This window comes from Musa acuminata, chromosome BXJ3-4 (assembly GCF_036884655.1).
Source record: "Musa acuminata AAA Group cultivar baxijiao chromosome BXJ3-4, Cavendish_Baxijiao_AAA, whole genome shotgun sequence".
Classification (NCBI taxonomy): domain Eukaryota; kingdom Viridiplantae; phylum Streptophyta; class Magnoliopsida; order Zingiberales; family Musaceae; genus Musa; species Musa acuminata.
Genome location: NC_088352.1, coordinates 34,728,247 through 34,754,189, shown reverse-complemented (window position 1 = coordinate 34,754,189; position 25,943 = coordinate 34,728,247). Strand labels below are relative to the sequence as shown.

The 25,943-nt window shown below is 44.6% G+C and overlaps 2 protein-coding genes across 3 annotated transcripts; both read left to right on the top strand.

Annotated features, from left to right (window-relative positions):
* The first annotated feature begins 8,070 nt into the window (after window positions 1–8,070).
* Window positions 8,071–10,072, top strand: LOC135637170 (UDP-glycosyltransferase 86A2-like). 2 transcript variants are annotated; one of them, XM_065149674.1, is made up of 3 exons: window positions 8,071–8,114; window positions 8,202–8,929; window positions 9,014–10,072. In XM_065149674.1, exons 2-3 carry the CDS (start codon window positions 8,398–8,400, stop codon window positions 9,922–9,924), a joined length of 1,443 nt encoding a protein of 480 aa, XP_065005746.1. In that variant the 5' UTR covers window positions 8,071–8,114; window positions 8,202–8,397; the 3' UTR covers window positions 9,925–10,072. The 2 variants fall into 2 exon arrangements, with proteins under 2 accessions (XP_065005746.1, XP_065005747.1); XM_065149675.1 differs by lacking the exon at window positions 8,071–8,114 and having other exon boundaries at window positions 8,185–8,929.
* Window positions 10,073–22,864: 12,792 nt separating this feature from the next.
* Window positions 22,865–24,585, top strand: LOC135634964 (UDP-glycosyltransferase 86A2-like). The gene is made up of 2 exons (XM_065145737.1): window positions 22,865–23,451; window positions 23,534–24,585. The coding sequence occupies exons 1-2, from the start codon at window positions 22,866–22,868 to the stop codon at window positions 24,439–24,441; spliced, it is 1,494 nt and encodes a 497-aa protein (XP_065001809.1). The 5' UTR covers window position 22,865; the 3' UTR covers window positions 24,442–24,585.
* The last annotated feature ends 1,358 nt before the right edge of the window (window positions 24,586–25,943 follow it).

Below are 25,943 nucleotides of genomic sequence, written 5' to 3'. Positions count from 1 at the left end.
AGTTGAATGGAGATCCAATACAAAATATGGTAGGATCTATTAATGTTAAGTTAATAAGGGGCCTCTATAAATAAGAGGGAACCAAAGGGTCATAGACTATATTCTTTTTGGCTGTCATCTCCTATTCTCCTCTCTCCCTCTCCTCCTCATACTATAGCTCATATTTGGGACATGTGGACTATCACCTTCTATTCTCCTCTCTCCCTCTCCTCCTTATACTATAACCTATATTTGGGATATGTGGATAGCAAAAAGGGATAACCCCTTCTTGATTGTATGGTGCGTGCAACGAGAAGAAATATGCAGCGATTTGAGAAGCGTTTTCGTAGCCCTTTCATGTGGATCACCACTAGAGAGGAGGACAGTAACCTCCATCATCTTCTCCCATAAATCTATAGGTTTTCAAGGATATATAATCTCCCTATATAATACAATCTCCCTTGTACGCATATTTTTTCAGTTTTACGGATTTTTATGCATCATTGCACGATGATGAAACTTTATTTTCTATGGGAAATCTATGATTTTTATTTCTGTTCTTTAAAGTACCCATGTGATATCGCCCTATATTTCCTAAAACTCAATTTCATTTTGTCGAACATTCTCGTTAACTTAACTCTGTCTCGTTTATAAGGGATAGAAAGGTGTTAATCCCTAGGAAATGATCATACAAAGGAGAGCAACTGCTGGGCAACGGTATTTGTTCATTTTTTTAGTTAGAAATGCCAATTCTGGTTTAATCGAGGGGAAGGCTAACCCAAAAAAATAGGAAAAAAGGGATATATTTATGACAAACTAATTCAGTTAGCATAGGGTAGACTAAGATGGGATGAAAGTAAAACAAATCGATTGCCAAGCCGCATAAGGTAGGAAACTCTAAGTACATACCTAATTGTTTACCTTTCTTCTAGAATGTGCTACTTTTGGGATGCTAACGTGAGTTTTTAGTTGAGAGTCTGATATTTGATTTATATAATTGACGAGGATAGTAATTAAGATAAGACTCGGCTGACATCAGATGACGCATCATGCCTCGATCGACGTGATAGCACTTGGTCAAACGAATCAGAACGTCGGTCGAGGCGCATTAACGCCCGTGCAGGCTCGGTTCTTCACGCTACGCCAGCACTAATGTCAGACGTTATCAGCCTACCTCCTGCAAGCGGGCACATCGAGAAACAGTATACTTCCCTATAAATACCCTCGCACTCTAACTTGAAAGGAGGAGAGAGGGAGAGAGAGGGAGGGGGAGACACAAAAAATACTTCTTCATCTGAAACCCCCTCCACATCCTCTAACTTGATCGTCGGAGGGGTCGAGCCGAGCACCCCGGCCCGACCTTTGCGTAGGTGTGAAGCCGAAGGTCCCTGCCGGACGCGCAGGCGAGGAGTTCCTGCCCGGAGGAGACGGCCACACCGTCTCGATCGGACGCCGCACTCGACCACCTCAGCGGGCTCGAGGAACGCCCCAGGGAGATCCCCGTCATCCGGACCCGAACCGAGCCACGTCGGCCCCGAGGCCATGGCTCAAGGTTGTTTCCCACAACATTTTGGCGCTAGAAGGAGGGCCCGGAATGTCGGGTGATCACCCGAGCGGCTCAGATCAGCCCACGGTTGTGAGGTCACACCCGACCGAGGCATCGAGGGAACATCCCCCGCACAGAGACCATCGTGACGAACACCCTGCCACGACCTCCGAATGATATTGGCAAATATTCAACGACTCGGGCTTGTCGTCGCCCGACGGTGCCCTAGCCGACTCGACGCCCGTGTCATCCGAGGCCTTTCAGGACCTCGCCCGTCAAGTCCGAGCTCTGATGGAAATGGTGAAAACCATTATCCCGCTCGTTTCTCATCCGGAGCACCCGCCTGAGATCGAACCACAGCGACAACGCAAGGCGCCCGTTCGGGCCCACATGACATTTCCCGAGCCCCCCACTTCGCCTCAGGTCCGACCGGCCCCACTCGGGGATCCAGTGATGGCAAACCCGAGCAGCCACCAGGAACCCGAGGAACTATCTTCGGACTCCCTACGGGCCCAGTTGCGTTTCGTTAGCCAGTGACTCGACGAGGTGCAGAAAGAGGTTCGCAGGTCCAAGGGAGAGCTCGGGGAGGACGCACACTAAGGGTCTCCCTTCACGCCCGAGATACGGGATCTGACAGTCCCCCCGGACTTCCAGCTCCCCTCTCTGGACCCTTACGATGGCTCCACTAACCCAACGGACCACGTAGCCGTTTTTCGCGCCTAAATGGCACTATACGGAACCTCTGATGCCCTGATGTGCAGAGCGTTTCTTATCACTCTAAGAGGGCCGGCCCACGCGTGGTATGGCGGTTTGAAGACCAGAACGATTGCTTCCTTCGACCAACTCGTCAAGGACTTCGAGCTCCACTTCGTGACCTATGCACGGTTGAAACCGTCTGTGGCACAGCTCATCAGACTCAAACAGAGGGAGGACGAGCCCCTCTCACATTTCGTGGATTGCTTTGCCACACAAATCCGGGGTTTGCCGGACACTCACCCCTCTCTGTTGGTGCAGGCGTTTATAAGGGGCCTGCGACCTTCCAGATTTCTCTGGTTCCTTGTGGAGCGACCCCCCACCACGGTGCCAGAGATGCTCCAACGGACTAACTAGTACATCGCGGTGGAGGCCTGGGCGGCCGTAAGGAGAAGGGACGACTTTCGGCAGCGGGCTCCATAGAAGGGGTCAAGCACCCGCAATGGCTATCCGATGTAGTCCTCGTGAAAAGAAATCTAAGCCCTACCTCAGTCTCTTCCGAGCGAAGGTTCAGTATCTATCTGACTACCTCCCAGCTCACGGTTAGCCTCGGCCTAAACCCTTCTGAATCTATATGGCTCGACCGTAGACTACCCGAGTCTTCCTCAGCGTGGCCTGCCCGCCTGAGCCGTATCCCTCGGCCGTAGACTGCCGAGTCTACCTCAGCGCGGCCTGCCTGCATGAGTCGTGTCCCTCAGACTACCTGAGTCTACCTTAGTACGACCTGCCCGCTTGAGTCGTGTCCCTCGGCCATGTTGCCCGAGACCACGCCTGTGCGGCCTGCCCGCCTGCGTCGTGCTCCTCGGCCGCATGATGCCAAAGACCACACCTGCGCGGCCTGCCCGCTTGCATCGTGCTCCTCAGCCGCATGATGCTCGAGACCACACCTGCGCGGCCAGCCCGCCTGCGTCGTGCTCCTCGGCTCCATGCCCCGAGACACACCTGCGCGGCCAGCCCGCCTGCATCGTGCTCCTCGGCTCCATGCTCCCCGAGACACACCTACGCGGCCAGCCCGCCTGCGTCATGCTCCTCGGCTTCATGCTTTCCGAGACACACTTGCGCGGCCAGCCCGCTCGCGTCGTACTCCTTAGCTCCATGCTTTCTGAGACACACCTGTGCGGCCAGCCCACATGCGTCGTGCTTCTCGGCCCCATGCCTCCCGAGACACACCTGCGTGGCCAGCCCGCCTGCGTCGTGCTCCTCGGCTCCATGCTCCGAGACACACTTACACGGCCAGCCCGCCTGCGTCGTGCTCCTCGCCTCCATGATCCCCGAGACCGCGCCTGCACGGCCAGCCCACCTGAAAGCAGAAGCCATGCCTCGGACTCCCGTTACAACGACCGACACATAGCTTCTTTCCGGGGGGGAATATGATGAGGATAATAATTAAGATAAGACTCGGCTGACGTCAGATGAAGCCTCATGCCTCGATCGACGCGACAGCACTTGGTCAAACGAACCAGAACATCGGTCGAGGCGCATTAACGCCTACGCAGGCTCGGTTCTTCACGCTACGCCAGCACAAATTTCAGACGTTATCAGCCTGCCCCCTGCAAGCGGGCACATCGGGAAATAGTATGCTTCCCTATAAATACCCTCGCACTCTGAAAGGAGGAGAGAGGGAGAGAGAGGGAGGGGGAGACACAAAAAACACTTATCCATCCGAAACCCCCTCCATATCCTCTAACTTGATCGTCGGATGGGTCGGGCCGAGCACCCCGGCCCGACCTTTGCGTAGGTGCGAAGCCGAAGGTCCCCGCCGGACACGCAGGTAAGGAGTTCCTGTCCGGAGGAGACGGCCACACCATCCCGATCGGACGCCGCACCCGACCACCTCAACGGGCTCGAGGAACGCCCCAGGGAGATCCCCATCGTCCGGACTCGAACCGAGCCGCGTCGACCCCGAGGCCACGGCTCAAGATGGTTTCCCATAATAATAATATCCATATGTTTAGATATTATCTTATACATCTAGAAAGTCATATACTTTGGAAGAAACTTATACAGTTTAGGATGAGATTTTTATTACTAAAAGGATGTGGATATGGGACGTATGAATAAAGATATTCTTGATACTCACAAAGAAAAGGGGAAGTGACTTAGAAAGGAAAGTGACTTGGAAGTTATCATGGAATAGAACTCCGCATATCATCTGTCAAGTGGCTTACGCTCCTCGTCGAGTGGCCATCCCCCGAATAAACTAGACATGATAATTTGTCATCATCCGACTCGAGCAATCATGCCTTCAAAGTTGCATTTTTCTCATTCCACAAAGATCTTGGGAATAGATGATGGACCACCATTCTAGATAATGCTGATTTTTTCAAAGAACTATTGAATCATAATTTATATTCATGAGACATAGAATAAAAAAGAAATAGGATGAAGGTTAGCATATGTTATAATAAATAATATACTAAACAAAACTAGAAATATATAATTAAGTATGAACTACTCAGCATAATTCATCAAAAGATTAAAGTAAATAACTCATACTTGAAATATGCCTCAAATAGATTTCAACTCCTTCGATTGTGATATCAATAGGATGTAGCAACGATGGACCACATCAATAAATAGGATTTATTCATCTTGATCTTTGTTTCTGCCCAAGAAATACAGATCATATCTCACCTTTTCTTTAACTATAGGAATCAAATGTTAAAAGCGTGATGTATATTGTTTAATGTTATATGTCATTTGCTATAATGAAAATATATCATTATTGTTACTCCTCTTCTTCAATGGCTATTCGATGGCTATTCGATGTAGTCCTCATGAAAAGAAATCTAAGCCTTGCCTTAGTCTCTTCCGAGCGAAGGTTCAGTATCTATCTGACCACCTCCCAGCTCGTGGTTAGCCCCGGCCTAAACCCTTCTGAATCTACACGGCTCGGCCGTAGACTACCCGAGTCTACCTCAGTGCGGCCTGCCCGCCTAAGCCGTATCCCTCGGCCGTAGACTACCAGTCCACCTTAGCGCGGCCTGCCCGCCTGAGTCGTGTCCCTCGGACTACCTGAGTCCACCTCAGTGCGACCTACCCGCTTGAGCCATGTCCCTTGGCCATGTTGCCCGAGACCACGCCTGCGCGGCCTACCAGCTTGCGTCGTGCTCCTCGGCCGCATGATGCCAGAGACCACACTTGCGCGTGCTCCTCGGCCGCATGATGCCCGAGACCACACCTGCGTGGCCAGCCCGCCTGCGTCGTGCTCCTCGGCTCCATGCCCCGAGACACACCTGCGCGGCCAGCCTGCCTGCATCGTGCTCCTCGGCTCCATGCTCCTCGAGACACACCTGCGTGGCCAGCCCGCCTGCGTCGTGCTCCTCGGCTCCATGCTTTCTAAGACACACTTGCGCAGCCAGCCCACCTGCGTCGTGCTCCTTGGCTCCATGCTTTCCGAGACACACCTGTGCGGCTAGCATGCCTGCGTCGTGCTCCTCGGCCCCATGCCTCCCGAGACACACCTGCGTGGCCAGCCCGCCTGCGTCGTGCTCCTCGGCTCCATGCCCCGAGACACACTTGCGCAGCCAGCCCGCCTGCGTCGTGCTCCTCGCCTCCATGCTCCCCGAGACCGCGCTTGCACGACCAGCCCACCTGAAAGCAGAAGCCATGCCACGGACTCCCGTTACAACGACCGACACATAGCTTCTTTCCGGGGGGGAATATGATGAGGATAGTAATTAAGATAAGACTCGACTAACATCAGATGAAGCCTCATGCCTCGATCGACGTGACAGCACTTCACGCTACGCAGGTGGGCTGGCCACGCAGGTGTGTCAAACGAACCAGAACGTTGGCCGAGGCGCATTAACGCCTACGCAGGCTCAGTTCTTCACGCTACGCCAGCACCAATGTCAAACGTTATCAGCCTGCCCCCTGCAAGCGGGCATATCGGGAAATAGTAAGCTTCCCTATAAATACCCTCGCACTCTGAAAGGAGGAGAGAGAGAGAGAGAGAGGGAGGGGGAGACACAAAAACACTTATTCATCCGAAACCTCCTCCATATCCTCTAACTTGATCGTCGGAGGGGTCGGGCCGAGCACTCCGGCCCGACCTTTGCGCAGGTGCGAAGCCGAAGGTTCCCGCTAGACACGCAGGTAAGGAGTTCCTGCCCGGAGGAGACGGCCACACCGTCCCAATCGGACGCCGCACCCGACCACCTCAGCGAGCTCGAGGAACGCCCCAGGGAGATCCCCATCGTCCGGACCCGAACCGAACCGTGTCGGCCCCGAGGCCACGGCTCAAGGTTGTTTCCCACAATAATAATATCCGTATGTTTAGATATTATCTTATACATCTAGAAAGTCATATGCTTTGGAAGAAATTTATACAGTTTAGGATGAGATTTTTATTACTAAAAGGATGTGGATATGGGACGTATGAATAAAGATATTCTTGATACTCACGAAGAAAAGGGGAAGTGACTTAGAAAGGAAAGTGACTTGGAAGTTATCATGGAATAGAACTCCGCATATCATCTGTCAAGTGGCTTACGCTCCTCGTCAAGTGGCCATCCCCCGAATAAACTAGACATGATAATTTGTCATCATCCGACTCGAGCAATCATGCCTTCAAAGTTGCATTTTTCTCATTCCACAAAGATCTTGGGAATAGATGATGGACCTACCATTCTAGATAATGCTGATTTTTTCAAAGAACTATTGAATCATAATTTATATTCATGAGACATAGAATAAAAAAGAAATAGGATGAAGGTTAGCATATGTTATAATAAATAATATACTAAACAAAACTAGAAATATATAATTAAGTATGAACTACTCAGCATAATTCATCAAAAGATTAAAGTAAATAACTCATACTTGAAATATGCCTCAAATAGATTTCAACTCCTTCGATTGTGTTATCAATAGGATGTAGCAACGATGGACCACATCAATAAATAGGATTTATTCATCTTGATCTTTGGTTCTGCCCAAGGAATACAGATCATATCTCACCTTTTCTTTATCTATGGGAATCAAATGTTAAAAGTGTGATGTATATTGTTTAATGTTATATGTCATTTGATATAATGAAAATATATCATTATTGTTACTCCTCTTCTTCAAAATCAAAATCATATAGAATTTTTGTTTAACGTAATAGAAATATGTGGTCATTCTACCTGCTTTGTCTCCGAACTCAAAATCAACTAGGTTTTCTGTTTAATGTAATAGAGATATGTAGTCATTCTTACTACTCATCTTCTCCAAAGATCAAAATGAAATATGTTTTTTATTTAGTATAATAAAAATATATCATCATTCTACCTTTAATATTTTTAAAATTTAAATCTCATATAATATATTTGTAACATATAAAACATTGATATAACAGTGATATATCATATTCACTTACCAAAGCTTATATTGGAAACCTAACCTCACCAAGATCATAGAATCATATTTGTAATGAGATTGATAGGTGATTTAGAACCTAAATCTAACTTATTACTTAGTTACTGAACTTAATCTAATTTAATTATTTGAACTCATTTCAAATTCGAGCATCTAAACCTACTTTGCCGTCGTCATCCCCCTAATAAAATCAGTTTATAGAATATCGATAAATTTCGGTATCTGCGTATTGATTTTTTTAGTCGAATCCGTCCAAATTCGATTAAAAGAAATCAAATTTGGATCGAATGGATAGACTTAATTGACACGAACCGATGGCACGAATCACGGGGCGGCATACGGTAGTCGCTGTCGAAGGTGCACAGGCTGTCCCAAAGTATACATGACGATCACTCACACTTCGTCTCCATGTACATCCGAGCAAACAACAGAGGCTCCATGTGGACCACGAGAAACGTGCCATTGACGTCTCGAGGTGTTGATCTCTCTCAAAACCATGTCCGCGAGGTGGCCATACATGATTGAACCTGCGAAATGACCTCTCGTTTTCCTTGGAACGCAGGATCTGATTCATCTCCTCGGCAGCTGAAGTGTCTCTGATCTGATCTGAATGGCTATATCCGCAGGTCCTGATTCATCTCCTCTTAGTAACGCCATCGATGACGCTGTTGGAGGACGGAAAGGAGACCCACCACTATCAAGCAGCAGGTAGAGAAATGTGCAGGTGATCACCGTCAGCAAAGCTTCGCAGCACTGAAATGTCCGAATCGGAGGATATCCCCAAGCACCACGCCATCTTCGTGGCCGCGCCCTTCCAAGGTCACTTTACGCCGGCTGCCAACTTCGCCGTCAAGATCGCCGCCAGGGGTTTCATCGTCACCTTCGTCACCACCGAGGCCTTTCACCACCAGCGCACCGCCTCCGGTGCGGTGTCCGTTGACGGCCACGAGGTCTTCGCCGACGCCCGCTCGATGGGCTTGGACATCCGCTACGAGCTCGTGAGCGACGGACTGCCCGTGACCTTCGACAGGTACATGCACCGGGATCAATTCTCCGATGCCTTCTACCACCTGCTCCCCGCCCATGTCGAGGAGCTGATGCGAAAGCTCCTGCTCGCGGAGCCCCCCATCGACGTCCTCATCTCCGACACCTTCGCCATGTGGCCATCGACCTTGGCCAAGAAGTTTGGGCTGCCTTATGTCTCCTTCTGGACCGAGGCGGCGCTCGTCTTCGCCATCTACTACCACATGCACCTCCTCGTCGAAAATGGCCACTTTGGCTCTCCTACCGGTTGGTATACATCCTTTGCTACGAACGTTCTCCTTCGTGATGGATCGATCGAGCTTCTCATGTTTGTACATGGTGACCGAACAGAGACTCGCAAGGATACCATCACGTACATACCCGGCGTGCGGTCCATCGAGCCGACGGACCTCGTGTCATTCTTTCACGCGCCGGAGGCGTCATGGCGGGTGCTCAGGAACGTCGGTAAGGCATTCGAGGAGGTCAAGGGGGCCGACTTCGTGCTGTGCAACACGGTGCAGGAGCTCGAAGTGGAGGTCATCGGGGCGCTGCAGCAGGAGTGGCCATTCTACGCCGTGGGGCCCATCGGTCCCGACTCCGGCGAAGTCGGGGCAGCGACCAGCCTATGGCCCGAGCTGGATTGCTCGCAGTGGCTCCACTCCATGCCGCCGCGCTCCGTGCTCTATATTTCGTTCGGAAGCATCGCCGAGGTTAGCAAGCGGGACATGGACGAGATCGCTTACGGAGTCCTCGACAGCAAATCCAGCTTCATATGGGTGCTTCGGCCAGGAAGCGGGAGCTCGGAGGCCACCCCACTTCCCGAGGGGTTCATCGATGCATGCAAAGGGAGGGGGATGGTGGTGCCGTGGTGCCGTCAGAAGCAAGTCCTGCTGCACCCGGCGGTGGGCGGCTTCCTGACGCACTGCGGGTGGAACTCGATCCTGGAGAGCATGTGGTGCGGGGTGCCGATGCTGTGCTTCCCAGTGTTTGCGGACCAGCCGACGAACCGGAAGATGGTGGTGGAGGACCTGAGGATAGGGATCGATGTCGGAAGTATCGGCGAGGTGAGCAGGGCGGAAGTCTCGAGGAGGATCGACAGCCTGATGGGAGGAGGAGTAGGCGGTGCGCTGAGGAAGGAGATGGAGGAAGCTCAACGGGCGGTCAAGAGTGCGGTGACTCCGTGTGGTTCGTCAAGCAAGAACATGGAGCAGTTCACTGCCGATCTGCTGAAACATCTGTCGGAGAAGAAGCGAGAGCAGTAGACGCGTTGGTGTGATGGACATGGAAAATGTCCTCATTTTTTGCTGCTCGCGGATCTACTTTTGATGTTCGATTGTTGAAGAGGCGAGTGGTTCTCAAAAGGATGTTTGATTGTTCCCATGATAATGGATTAGTGGTTGTTATTGTGGATGTGATGAAGATTTGAAGAGGACTATTCATAATTTGATAATGAGATTGAGAAGTGAATAAAAACCTAAATTGAAATAATTACTCGGTTACTGAGTTGGAATCCAATTCAAATAATTATTTTCGTATTTGAACTTATTTTAATTTCGAGCATCTAAACCTCCTGTTGTCATCGTCATCCCATGACAAAATCATAATGTGTAGAATATCGATAAATTTCACTATCTGCATATTGATTTTGACAGTCGAATTCGGCCCAATTCGATTAAAAGAAATCAAATTTAGATCAATGGGATAGATTTAAGTAACACCGTCAACCAGGGGGCCACCAACTCCCGAGGCTTCTCCACTACACAACACGGAAAGGGTCAAAGCCATGTGCGGCACTCGCCGTTGAAGGGACACATGCGGTCCCGAAGTATTATTGACGTCAATTCGACGAAGGCCCCACGAAGCTTCCCCGCCGCATCGAAAGAGTCAAATGCAACATGTGGTTGAATGTACACGTGCCGTCCCAAAAGTCTTATTGACGTTAACTCGCACCATCCGAGACGACGAAGACATGGTGATGATGTCTCCTCGTGTTCATCTCTCTCAAAACCATGTCGACATACATGATTGAACCTTGTAGTGCCGGTGATCTACAATTCATTTCGATGGTGGCTGTACTTGTTACAAGTCTCGGAAGTTGAGTTGTATACTCTGACCTCGGTCATTGTATCAGATGCTGTCTCCATTTATCGTTTTTTTATGAACGGTATTTTTTTATATTATGATCAAAATATTTTCTATAAATCAAATAAGGATAGACAACAACAGTTGATTCTGCTTGACTCTGTTTTTTAACTGAATTTTCATATGAACTAGATCAGATCGGTTTAAAATAAATTAACTATTTGATTTATTCAATTTAGTCTAAATTATCTCGTTATACCTCAATCGATAAATTTAACAAAAACATCGAAGATGTTGTCGTTGCTAACCTTTTTGTCATTGGTCATCATTTGGCAACTGAAATATTGTTCCCTAATCTAATAATCAAAAAAGTTATAGTCGACGTCTTTCCACTTGGCCTCGGTAGTCATAATGACCTTCATCGATAGGGTAGAATGTCATCGTCTTCATCTCGATAGGGTAGAATGTCATCGTCTTCATCTCGACGAGCGTTAGTGGCCGCAAGGTCCATTGTCGGAGCAAGAGATTGGGCTCACTTTCCACTAAGCCTCGGTGGTCACGATCAATATTGACAGGTAAAATGTTACCATTAGTGTCACCAACGGGATAGGACGTCACTATCGTTTTGCCGTCAACAAAATATCCACCTTCCCCCTGGTTGTCTCTGTGGTTGGTTGTTGAGCCGAGGTCATTGGTGGGCCAATAGAGTCATCATCTACCGTCAACAAAGTCTTACGGAGTCTTAGTGATTAATGGTTCATCGTTATAACCCCATTTAGTTTTTATGTACTTTTACTGAATCGTTACATGACTGACCATTGTATTGGTGAAGTATTTATAGTATCACGACATCATTCTTCGCAGTGTCATTGAAGTGCCGACTACATTGACCCAACGTTTAGTGCATCATCAAATCATTATTAGGTCAGAAAGAAAAAAAACAATAATAGAATCAAGATATAACGACGATCCCTACGAGTTGTTCAATATATCAACAATTAGATCACAATCAATGGTCATGCAAATTTACATCGGTTGTACAAGTTGACGTTATCAAATGTAAAGGAACGTTGTATCTTCAATCTTTTTGTATAGCGTAGTTTTTGTTAGTTTTTTATTATTTACATCGGCTATAGAAGGTAATTTTTATGCATAGTATACATATACAAGCATATCTATATAATTTTTTTGGCAAATGTGTCACAACATTATGAAACATTGTAATTTTTTGCTAATTTTGAATCTGAAGTTATTATTTAACAATCTTTGTTATATTTACATTTTAGTTGAATTGATGTTACCATTTTGCTAATTTTTGAAGTGGATTTTAATTTAGTTATGATATTCTTTAATTGAGTTACACTTGAGTTATGAATTAGATACAATTATGATTTGCCATTCCAATCGCTAAGTGTCAAATTCCATTAAATACACTAAAATTATAAAAAATAATAATTTTAATTATCTTTACAATCATGTCATAGCACTTGTAGATAAGTTTCGATCAATTTGGTTAAATTTAACTCTAGTTTTATTTGTGTTACACTCAAGTTAAGTAAGCAATGGTACCACCTATATCTAGTGGTCTACTGACTATGGGTAATGACATTGCGCCTGACCAAGTGATAGTATCGTCTAAAACTATAATACCCTTTTTTGAATATTTTAAAATTATCTAAAAATAAAAAATAATATAATAATATTAGAATTATATTATGATAGTTATACAAAAGTTTAGATAGGTTTGGTAAAATTTTTTTGAGTTATACTCGAGTTATACACATGTTACACTCGAGATCACATATTCAAAATGTAAATCTCCTATTTGGATAATAAATCACCTTAAAGTTAAAAGAAATTAGAACAAATGATACTAAACATACTACAATCATATTAGGATATTTATAGAAAAGTTTCATTAAGTGAAAATATTTTGAGTTACACTCAAGTTGTACTCGATCATACATACAAAACATAAATATCTTCTTTAGACAATTAGTCATCCTAAAAAAAAAAAAAAAAAAGTGATACTGAATATACTAGAATCATATTATGAAAATTATAGAATAGTTTGGTTAGGTTTTATAAAAATTTATCGAGTCACACTCGCGTTACACTCAAGCTATACTCAAGTTACAAATTCAAAACATAAATCCCCTATTTTGATAATTAATCATCCTAAAATAAAAAAAAAAATTATGAAAAATAATACTAAACATACTAGAATCATATTACGATAGTTATAAAAAAATTTTAATATATTTAATGAAAATTTCTTAAGTTACACTCGAGCTACACTCGATCACAGATTCAATCAAAAGCATCATATTTGGACAATTAGCCACCATAAATTCAAAACAATTAGGATAAGTGATACTAAACTTATTAGATCATATTAGGATTATTATAGGAAAATTTGGATAGGTTTGAGAAAGATTACTTAGAGTTATACTCACATTACACTCAGCTTGCACTTGATCACAAATTCAACCCAAAGCACCGTATTTCAAAAAGAAAACATTCTAAATTCACACACAAGTAAGAACTATCACAACCACATATAATGAATCATAATAGAAATACTTATTCAATAATTACAAACCAAACAGATGAAAATAACTCACAACAACACTAATCAAATTGCCAAGATGATATCATATTGTTAAACAATTTATATAACAACATAGTTCATCATTAGATGTTCTGCTACTTAACTCTATTATTTTAAAATTCTTTAAATAACTTTCTCTTCCTAAAGAAATATAGGTTTTGTTTTAGGGCTCCATATATTTTCAGCTTATGCTACCTATGGACTATTGATAGAGTAGCCCTTGATCAATTATAGGATGTCACGTAATGCACTATGGAAGAATAGATGGATCCAAATGAATAATCATCTATGCTTAGGGTCACAAGATGGCAAAGTCAATGATCTTCAAGTATCTTTTATAATAATTTTATTTTATTTTATTTCTTCCTACACTTGGTATATTCTTGATCTTTACCAACGTATTGTCATGGACTTAACTGGTTTGCCTAAGTTGTGCGGCACCCTTACGTGTCCGTCTGCAAAGATCAACCTCCCCGAAGCATCCTATGTCCCTTAAGACCCACAAAAGAGAAAATGGGTTAAAGAAAATGTCTCATTTGGGATCCACAAACAAACATTTCTGAAAACACTTCATAGACAATGCAAATTACAAACAGACTTTACAAGCTCTAAACAGTTGCACAACAAAGGGTAAAATGATCCATTATAGATCGAAAATCTCTCACACGTGTCCACATGACACGACCTTTATTTACAAGCCTAAAGCGGCCACCAACCTAACTAAAATGAGACTATTAAGCCTTCGGTCGTCCCTCTACATGCTGTACAAAGCATGAACATACCAAAAGTCACAGACATACATAAGCATTACATCAAACATCTTGTTTAGAAGTTTGTCCATGACATTCTCCCCCACTTATTCCTTCGACGTCCTCGTTGAAGCCTTTGCCGATACTACAACTCATCGCCTTTGCTGAGTCTTCAATCTTCTGCTCTAGCTACAATGCGCCTCTTGGCTCCCAGCTACTCTCCGCTGCTATTTTTGAGTAGTCGAACCTTTAATCTGCCATGCTGCTTAAACTCGCCAATGACTCTGACTCTAGTGTGGGGTTGGCTGAGCTGTATTGATCCCTGTTGATTTCTGCGGATCCTCCAAATGAAGGAAAAGACCATCCTTACTGCGCTAGTCTCTCAAATGCCTAATGCTGTTCGAACTGGGTGGATGCTTGTTGGAGCTTTAACAAGCATCGTCTCGCAAACTTCTGAAATTTTGGGTCCTTCCTCCACAAAATTTTGCTCATTGACTCTTTTTTCACTTAGTTGTCACATCCAAGTAGGTTCACATCACTTCTGCTTTTGATTGGCATTTCGTTGGGAAATGAAGTGGACAATCTACTCTCAGTAACACTGATTACCGTTGGTGAGGATTTGACAACTATTATATTTCATTATCTTCGAAGGGTTTTTGAACATATGCAGAGCTCCTTTGCTGGGTAGATAAGAGAATTGGGGTACTCGGTTTCGCCCATTCTCTTAAGAGTTGAGAAGGCAAAGGTTACTTAACTTCGCCCGCCTCCTCGAGGTTGTACTCCATGCATCGAGCTGGTTACTAGCCTTCGCCTGCTCTTTGCTCACACTTCTGAAGCACTTGAAGTGTTTGTACTCCTTGCGATGAGTTAGCTACTGTGATTCACCTTCTCAATGTCATCAAACTTCTGGAATGCAGAAAGTTTTCACCCCAACTTGGAGTAATTCTCTAATAGATTTAGTCGCCTCTGGGATTGTACCGTCTTCTCAATTAACCCTGTCGCCTACTCCCCTGAGTAGCGAAGGTACAGCACCACGTACTGCCTACTTTGTTCCTTGGTCGTGCACTCTTGCATGACCCGAAGTCCTTTACTTTCAGCTATCTTGATGAGAAACTCATTGACACCGGTCTTACGAAGTTCCTTATCCTCTGCCCTTCAGTCTTGTCTCGGTACTTGGAGTTTGCCTCTACATGCTCTATCTCCTCGTCCCCTTTCACGACCAAGCGCTCTCCCTCCATGAGAGCAAGGGATCAATGACTTTCATGGAAGTCCCGCCTTTACGGTACCATGGCGCTGCCATGCCCATGGCACTACTATTCGTCGCCTCGCATCTGCATCCCTTTTCTTCACGATCAGTAGATATGTCTCTGTGGCACTCCTCTAAGTCCACCTCCATTCTAACTGATGCTTGATTTTGGGTAGCTAAGTCCCTCTGGACTCATCATCGCTTCCTCGCCCCTTTCGACCCCTTGCTTTAACACCTCTGTGTTTTCTAGGTAGCTCCCTTTGGTCAATGGAAAGACAGATTGTAACTCTCATGCATGGCCTCTGCCATCACATTATAGGGTTTGCACTGATTCTGTTCTCCTTAGCTTCCTTGGTATCAACGTTCGCTTACTCAATCTTGTCTTTTGACTTGCTGGGCTCCCTTAAGCGAATATGAGCTCTGGAGCAGTCCAACTCTCAAGCTGTTTCGATCATACCTCTATATGATCAAGTCCCTCCCATGGGACTCACTGGTACTTGCATTCAAACTTTTCCCTTGGTGGAACATAGTCCCCATATGCTGATAACCAAGGTTTTCATCTGATGCATGCACGGAAGACCCGCCTCTACGGTACTATGACCTTCACTCCTTGAATCCATAGCCCTTCTTACCATCTTGTTGTTCACCGAAGTGGAGCTTCCAGTAGCTCCCGATCATACCTCCGTATGATCTAGTCCCTCACGGGACTGTTCCACCACGATCCGCTGCACCATATCGCCTCATGGTGATATCTCTATTGCATTCTGATCCTTATGGGATGAACTCAAATTATAAACCCTTCATATGTGGCCTCTGCCAATACATCGCATTGACTCTTTCACCTTCAATTTTGTTCGCTCCTTTGGCAATCGACCTTCATCCACCCACTCTTGGGTCACACCAAGATGAAGCACCGCTCTAGGACAGTTCGTCGCCTAGTAGCTCCCGAAGTCCCCCGACTTCGCTGCAATTAGTGCACCATTGTCTGGATCCTGGGCCTCTACCCCTACCAGCACAATCTTCGCTGCGCACTGCCTCCTTTATAACAACTTGAATGACAACACTGTGGCATATTCTTCAAGAGTACCCACCTTTGCGTCCTCTTGCCCCGTGCTAAGGCCTTTTGAACCCAACTTCGCCTCCGCAAATTGAGTCGTCTTAGTTCCTCCATCAAATGCTTTTCCGAGATAAGGTGCATGTGCCCAGAAGCTCCATTCGTCTTTGGCACCATGTAAGATGAGTCTGCTCCATCAAAATGAATGACCCATGGAACAACATGATCCTGTTCTTGCCTCTGCAAGAGTTCATATCCTTGACCTCTGTCCAAGGAAAGCACTATGCCTCCGCTCCATGTTCCATCTTCTATGCTGGCTCCCTTCATGCGGCTTGGGTACTTCACCAAGTTACACCCAAGTTGCTCCACTCCTTGTTTTTGCATTGGGTTGATGGTGGCCCTCGCGCCCACCATTCCACGGGTCAGCCCTGTTAGGATAAAGTGCACTAAGAGGGGGGGTGTGAATTAGTGCAGCGGAAATCTTTCAGCGATTAAAAACAAAAGCTGTGTTCGTTTGATAAAAATTGTTTTGATGCAAAAGCCGATTCTTATGATTAAGTGCAGTTTACGTCCAAACACAGTTTGCGTCTAGGCGTTGTTTACGTAGTTTGTGTCTAAATGCAGTTTGCGTCTGAATGCAGTTTGCATCTAAATGCATATTGCGTATAAGCGCAGTTTGCATCTAAGCGTAGTTTGCGTCTAAGCTCATATTACGTCTAAGCGCAGTTTGCATCTAAGCGCAGTTTGCGTCTAAGCTCAGATTACGTCTAAGCGCAGTTTGCGTCTAAGCGTTGTTTGCGTCTAAGCGCAGATTGCGTCTAAGCACAGTTTGCGTCTAAGCGCTGTTTGCGTCTAAGTGTTGTTTGCTTCTAAGCGCAGATTGCGTCTAAGTGCAGTTTGCGTCTAAAAACTGAATCAAAATGTAAACGTAAACTGCAAAGAAACTCGTTCGTAAAAGCGCAGAAGACAGTTTGCAGTTATAAATAGAATCAAAACGTAAATGTAAGCTGCAATGTAAAGATCGTACGAAAACACCGATTTACGTTTGAATGCAGATTTGGAAAGATCAGAACTTAGAAACTTGTTCGTAAAAGCGCAGAGAGTAGTAGCTATGTAGGAGGTTTGCAGTAATGATAAAATGCTCAAAATAAAAGCAAACTAGAGATTTAGAGTGGTTCGATCAGTCTTGACCTACTCCACTTTGGCTTCCTCCACCGACGAGGTCACCGACGTCAACTAGAAGCCTTCCTTCAATAGGCGAAGGCCAAATGCCCTTTTACAGTTTCACTCCTTTTGACGGGCTTAGGAGAAAACCCTTACAGAACCTTTCTCTCCTCTCTTTACAACTCAAGACTTGAAGAACAGAAAGAGGAGAACTTTTGGACTTTACACAAATTTGAGCTCTTAGAATCACAGAAAAGATCAAGAATTCGGTGTAGGTCTTGTGTCTCTTCAGTGCTGAATGGGTGGGGTATTTATAGGCCCCAACCCAGTTCAAATTTGGAGCTCAAAACGATCAAATCCTGGAATTCCGGGATCAGGCGATTGCACCTCCTGACTAGAGCGGTTGCACCGCTTGGCAGGGCTCGAAGACTGAGCCTGTGGGCGGTGCCACCTCTGTTAGGGGCGGTTGCACCTCTCTGCCAGAGCTCGAGGACCGAGCTCAGGCGGTTGCACCGCCTAGCAGAGCTCGAAGACTGAGCCTCTGGGCGGTTGCACCTCTTGGCTGGGGCGGTTGCACCGCCCAGTCTCGCTGGGAGGCATAGCCTGGGCGGTGCTACCTCCCTGCCTGGGCGGTTGCACCTCCCACAGCAACCTGGGTCCGAATGGGTTGAACCATTCGACCCAATTTGAGTTCTTCAGGGGCCCAATTGCCCCAGGATTAAGCTAATGGGATCACCTCCCATTTCTAACTTAATCAAAGTGCTAACTACGATTATTTCCTAAGACATATTCTGTAGCTTGCTTTGGTGCGTCACTCGCTTCTTCCGGCGAACTTCCGTCGATCATCCGATGAACCCTCGGTGATCCTCCTGCGGACTTCCGACAAACTCCTGGATTGCGACGATCCACTTGGCAAGTTCTGACGAGCTCCTTTGGCAAGCTTCTGGACTTCTCGGATTTGTTCCCGCAGAACCTCCAACGACTGTCTGAATTTCCGTCGAGCCCTCGAACTCCCAACGTGATCATTGTCATGACTCCGGCGTAATTCCTGCTGCATGTCTTACTTTCATCGTAGTTAATCCTGCACACTTATCTCAACACATACATTAGACAACAAATAACAATTGACTTCATCATCAAAATCCGAGATTCAACAAGCCCTCCCTTGAGTCTGATCTCCATATCGACTCCAAGTGTGCCTTCATTTGTATTGCTTTGGGTCACTCCCCCACTTGATCTCGCAATGCATCCACCAATGCATTCTCTCAAGCGAGATCATGCGACGACTCCTCGCCGATTTCTTAATCCATTGAGCTTTGTGGAGTTGTTGTTTGTTGAGGTACTCCTCCTCAACATGTGAGGTCCGTCCCACATGATTCTCCCTCTGGAGAGCCGAGACTTATCCCTCCTGGATAACTGTCACATTGGAGCAACATCTCTCTTCGTTTCAGAGACCACCATCCCCTTGGACTACTCCGATCTGCTGAACAAACTATGCATTGTTTTACCTCGTACAAACACACTTGCTAGATTGCGACTCCACGTTAATACAGCCCCCGCTGCACCACTCAAGGCCTAGCAACATGCTGAACTCGTTGCACACTTTAGCCTCCTACGGACGTATCCTTCATATGCCGAAAAGAAAGTTTCAATGCTCTATAGCGCCGAGTTTCGGTCGCCTTGGGATGGCCGTGAACATTCCATCGTCCGCATACAAGCCCATGCATGAGTATCGAATTCTTTGAGTTAGCAATTCCTCTTGCCTCTATGAGCTATGCATAACTCCTTCGGTCGTTGAGTAACTCATTCCACCTTGGATGGTCTCATCCTTTACCAAGCGCTTCGCTTGCCTTGAGCACCATCAAGTATAATTGTCAACATTGAGCCATATCTCAAACTCAGCCATCCCAACCTTTGTGAGCTCCGCATTCTTCCAAGCTTGTCTGTTCTCATAGTGCCTCTTGTGCAAAAGGTTGGCCATTCCTCTGAATGTCAATGTCAGGTGCCCGCTCCTCCGAGCGACTCATTTTCCTTACATCTCCATGCCCGTCTTCCCCAAAACGGTCGTGCGTGTGCTGACTGCCCTCAACGCAACCCCGCTAGGTCCCCCACGTTTGCATGCTAAGTGTTTCTATGAGTGCTTGTCCCACTCTAATACCATCTGTCACGGACTTAGCTGGTTTTGCCTAAGTCCTACGGCACCCTTACGTGTCCGTCTGCAAAGGTCAGTCTCCCCGAAGCCTCCCATGTCCCTTAGGACCCACAAAAGAGAAAATTGGTTAGAGAAAATGTCTCATTTGGGATCCACAAACAAACATTTCTGAAAACACTTCATAGACAATGCAAATTACAAACAGACTTTACAAGCTCTGAATAGTTGCACAACAAAGGGTAAAATGGTCCATTACAGATCGAAAATCTCTCACACGTGTCCATATGACATAACATTTATTTACAAGCCTAAAGCGGCCACCAACTTAACTAAAATGAGACTATTAAGTCTTCGACCGTCCCTCTAAATATTGTACAAAGAATAAACATACCAAAAGTGACGGACATACATAAACATTACATCAAATATCCTATTTAAAAGTTTATCCATGATAGTATATCATATATATAGTTTAATATATTGAATAATATATTTTAAATATATAAATAAAAATTTTAAATTATTATATATCAATAATATTAAGCGATAGTTGATGAGACTGAATAGTGGTTGGGGTGAGCACTTAATATATCTGCATAACATGCATATATAATAGTTATAAAGAATATGCCTGTATTTCCAAATGAACTCCTAAGTTAATAATTATCTCTTTTTCAATTATCGAATCTTAAGTTGATAATATTCTAATTACTAATGGAACTTATCTCTATAGCCATGGATGATTAGGATAATAGGATGATGTAAACATATATAGCCATACCTATCAAAAGCTTAGCAAAATTAAGAATTAAAACTTATCAGTATTGACCTTTTCATATGTACATAGAAAAATAATATTCGACTTATAATCAAAAGTGATGCACAACCTCTCAAATATTCAATCATCGTGGTGCCACCCTGAAGCTTCTACTTCTTTATACAAATACCCATTGGAAATCTTAATGACAAAGTAAGAATATAAAGTCATCACCCAGTTATAGTTTATAAACGAATCACCAACATAAGATAGTAACACGAGGGATAAAGTATAGTTTGTTTGACCAAAAAATAAAAATATGTAAAATATATAATCAACAAAAGTCAACAATGTCAATATCATTATCACTAAACACCAACCTATACATCATATCTATATTTTATTTACTAGGAAGCTGATCTCTAAAGTATTTCTCAAATATATAACCCAAACTTGTTACTTCAACATCTATAACTTATCTACAGTTGGGAACTCCCAAATCATAGTAACATTGCTCGACCTAAACTTAATTGGGACACTGCCAAAAGTAAAAGTGGATCTCTCTATCCAATATTGTAAAATACTATATAGAGTATATCAACACATAGAATTGTTAAAAATATTTATTATATGACAAAAATGTGTCCTTATAAGAACATGAAGATGACACAACTTAGGAGAAATATATATCATGTCACATCAATTCCCATCAATAGATTAACAAACAAAACATCTAAAATGGTTAGTGTAACAATGATTATTAACTATATATTACATAGAAGGTGACGGGGTGGCAACTAAAGGGGTGACATAAGAGGGGGAAATATAGGACTGGATGTTGAAGTGAGGCAGGTGTGGATGATGGAGGGGTTGATGAAGTGAGGTATGTTTGACTTTACACTTGAAAAAAAAATACATTATTTATAAATAACTTAATAATGATTAATATAAATCAAAAGTTATGATATATATTATCTATGGTAGCTCCTTGATATGCTTTCTTACCCCCAAGTTGAAGGGATCTATATAAGAACGTCATTTTGTTTATATGTAAAATTAAATATTATAAATAGGAGACATTGTATCTATATCTAAAGTTTAAGCAAATATAGGAAAAAAGTTTGAGAATGTGACTATTCTAAATATTTAATTTTTATAAATTATTTTCATAAGGCAAAATATGCAGTAGTTGTTTATCCAATTTCGTCAATTGAGATAAGAATTGTAAACCCTCTAACAAAAGTCTACAATCACTAAAACAAATATTACTTCTTCTATGAGAAAACTATATTTATAAATAATTTCACACTTCATTGTAACTAAGAATAAGAATTAATTAGCTCAAAGCTCAATATGAACAATAGAAAATTATCAATAATAATCCTAGAAGGTTTGCAAATATAACAATGCTTCTCTTGAATACTTCCACTAAGTTTACTAATCTAGACCCACCACGTTGATATCTCAATAACAAAAAATTTACCAATAAAAATCCTCTTTTAGTTTTAGATTATCAATCTTCTCTTGTTTTACCAAAAACTGATTAAGCCCTTATACAATGTGAAAACCAGTAAAGAGTATCACAATGTCAATAAGATTAGCACACATACTTGCATCAATGAGATCAATTGTTTCAAAAAAAAATTCATTTGTTTTAAAAGAGAAGTTTATCGTCGAGGAGGAGAGGATGTCGTCATCGACAAAGACATTGCCGTTGGTATCCAAAGAGGTAATGAGGTCGCTACCGATGTGAATACCAGAGAGGAGCATAGGAGTACGCCATCGAAGACGAGCAAATGAGTTTGTCATTACTATAGAGAGGAGGATGCCACCGCTATTCACAAATATCAAAGAGCAGCATAAGAGTTTGCCACCACCAAACAGGGGAGATGTCGTCGCTTTTCACAAATACTGGAGAGAAACATATGACTTTGTCATTGTCATTCTTTGTCGGAGATCGTAGAGGAGTTGATAGCCATTAGAGAGAGAAGGATGCCACCACTATAGAGGAGCAAAGGAGGGAGAGGATCGCTAATCATTGCCAATTACACTAGTATGGTGCAACCATCATATAAATCATTTATCATTTGACTCAAACTTGACTTAATTTGCTTTGCATTATCCAACCCGAATCCATTTGAACTAGACCGCAATCATGACCGAACAGAACCAGCCCTTCCATTGGTCAGATTTGAATTAGGCTTCTCAATTGAATAAAAAGAATCAAACCAATTTTGGGAGTATTTTTGATATTTTAAATAAAACGGTGCCCAGTTAAAAACCAAATACAAAGGCGCTATTGAACCTTTATTATTGAAGATTTTTCTGAATAATTTATCCTCGAAAGAATCTAATTTGAAATTTATATTTAATATGTTGGATTGAGTGATGTGCAGGTGGTCACCGTCCGCAAGGTTTCACAGCAAAAACAGTAAAAGAAAAATGGCCGATTCGGAGGGAATCACCAAGCACCACGCCCTCTTCGTGAGCGTGTCCTTCCAAGGCCACTTCACGCCGGCCGCCAACTTCGCTGTCAAGCTCGCCGCCAGGGGCTTCATCGTCACCTTCGTCACCACTGAGGCGTTCCACCACCAGCGCGCCGCATCTGGTGCCGTGTCCGTTGACGGCCACGAGGTCTTCGCCGACGCCCGCTCGATGGGCATGGACATCCGCTCCGAGCTCGTGAGCGACGGCCTGCCCGTGTCCTTCGATAGGACCTTGCATCGGGATCAATTCTCCGATGCCTTCTACCACCTGCTCCCCTCCCATGTCGAAGAGCTGATGCGGAAGCTCCTGCTCGCGGAGCCCCCTATCGACGTCCTCATCTCCGACACCTTCAACGTGTGGCCTTCGACCTTGGCCAAGAAGTTTGGGCTGCCTTATGTCTCCTTCTGGACCGAGGCGGCGCTTGTCTTCGCCATCTACTACCACGTGCACCTCCTCGTCGAAAATGGCCACTTTGGTTCTCCTACAGGTTGGTATACATCCTTTGCGACGAACACTCACCTTCGTGATGGATCGATCGACCTTCATGTTTTTTCATGGTGACCGAACAGAGACTCGCAAGGATACCATCATGTACATACCCGGCGTGCCGTCCATCGAGCCGACGGACCTCGTGTCGTTCTTTCACTCGCCGGAGGCGTCATGGCGGGTGCTCAGGAACGTCGGTAAGGTATTCGAGGAGGCCAAGGGGGCCGACTTCGTGCTGTGCAACACGGTGCAGGAGCTCGAAGCAGAGGTCATCGGGGCGCTGCAGCAGGAGCGGCCATTCTACGCCGTGGGGCCCATCGTTCCCGCCTCCGGCGAAGGCGGGGCAGCGACCAGCCTATGGCCCGAGCTGGATTGCTCGCAGTGGCTCCACTCCATGCCACCGCGCTCCGTGCTCTATATTTCGTTCGGAAGCATCGCCCGGGTTAGCAAGAGGGACATGGACGAGATCGCCTACGGAGTCCTCGGCAGCAAATTCAGCTTCATATGGGTGATTCGGCCAGGAAGCGGAAGCTCGGAGGCCAGCCCACTTCCCGAGGGGTTCATCGAGGCATGCAAAGGGAGGGGGATGGTGGTGCCGTGGTGCCGTCAGAAGCAAGTCCTACTGCACCCGGCGGTGGGCGGATTCCTGACGCACTGCGGGTGGAACTCGATCCTGGAGAGCATGTGGTGCGGGGTGCCGATGCTGTGCTTCCCGGTGAGGGCGGACCAGCCAACGAACCGGAAGCTGGTGGTGGAGGACCTGAGGATAGGGATCGACGTCGGAAGCATCGGTGAGGTGAGGGGAGCGGAAGTGTCGAGGAGAATCGACAGCCTGATGGGAGAAGTAGGCGGTGCGCTGAGGAAGGAGATGGAGGGAGCTCAGAAGGCGGTCAAGAGTGCGGTGACTCCGACTGGTTCGTCAAGCAAGAACTTGGAGCAGTTTACTGCGGATCTGCTGAAACATCTGTCGGATAAGAAGCGAGAGCGATGATGGTGTTGGTGTGATGGACATAGAAAATGTTCCTAACTTTTTACTGCGTCTGAAACACTACTTTGGATGTTTGATTGTTGAGGAGGCGAGTGGTTCTCAAAGGCTGTTTGATTGTTCCCGATGATACCAAATCCGATTTCTTTGGACGTCACTTCATTTATTTAGCTAGATTGTGGTACCCATGTGTGATGAAGATTCGAAGAGGACTAATGTATAGTCTCATGTAACTTTCATCACATATTCTGCTCAATGAGCATCCAAAATGTTCAACCTAAGTTAACAATAATACCAGCGCATTGGATCTATGTGTCAATTGGGTTGGAACAAATATGGCCTTGGTCAACGAAAGAGATTGACTTGCCTCACTATTCACTTACAACCTTGGTAAAAAGGAAAGGACACGTTCACCGAGTTCCTTGTTGGGTCTATGGGAAGTTAGACATGGATGATTTCATGGAGTAACCATCATCACCTCCTTGTAAGTATTTTGATGGATGAGGACGAAGGACCTATGGGTCTCTTTTCCCAGTCAACATCAACGTCTCGGCTTTTTTCCCAGCCGAAACTGTGGGGTTATGATCATACAAATGCAATAAAGATGTAATCTTTTCCCAACAAACATTGTGGGGTTATGATCTTACAAATTGCAATAAAGAGGTAATATCTATCTTTGTTTAGTCAACATCAACGTCTTGCACAATTCCAAGTGTCCCGTATGCTTCATATGATGATAAGAATTCTTCTCCTTTGTTGTACATTCGTGTTTTCTCTTTTGTTTTCTGGTGTCAAAATTAGCATGCAATAGTGGAGGAAGCAGCAGACGCCGGAATCTAAGCACCGGTGTAGAGTTAACGGCACAAGGAAGGCAATTAATTCTTCGTCAACAAAACAGGCCAAAAATCAACAGCAAAAAGCTAAAGAGAAGAGAAATGCAATCGAGCACGGGATGAGATGTTCGTGAGAGGATTAGCCACAGTTGTATTTTAGGTTTAACCAGAAGAAAAAATGAAAGAAAAATACACTACTTATTAAATCAAAAGCAAAATAAATCCTATCGTATCCTTTCTTTATTGATCTTTCTTTTCATCTAAGAAAGACAAGGGGTCATCAAAGGTGATAAGGTCAACAAGTTTGAGAAAGACAAGGGGTAGTAATAAAGATATTAATTTATCTACATAATCATAACTTGATTATATTTTAATTAGTTTGAATAATAATTTAATAAATTTAAATAAATAAATATAAAATAATTAGACAAAGAAAACTAAGAGAGGTTAAAATACTCATTCTACGTGAAAAGTCGAAAATGAAGTATGTCTAAAGCTAGTCTTAAATAAGATATAATAAAGGTTTACATCAATCCTGTTTTTCAAATTAATACATTACTCAACCTTTGAGGGCAGGAAATATTTTTCTCACAAATAACTCTTAACACAATTGAAAATGATATAATGTTATTGGCATTGGACGGTGAAACAGTGGTCAAGCGAATGGCATGGTAG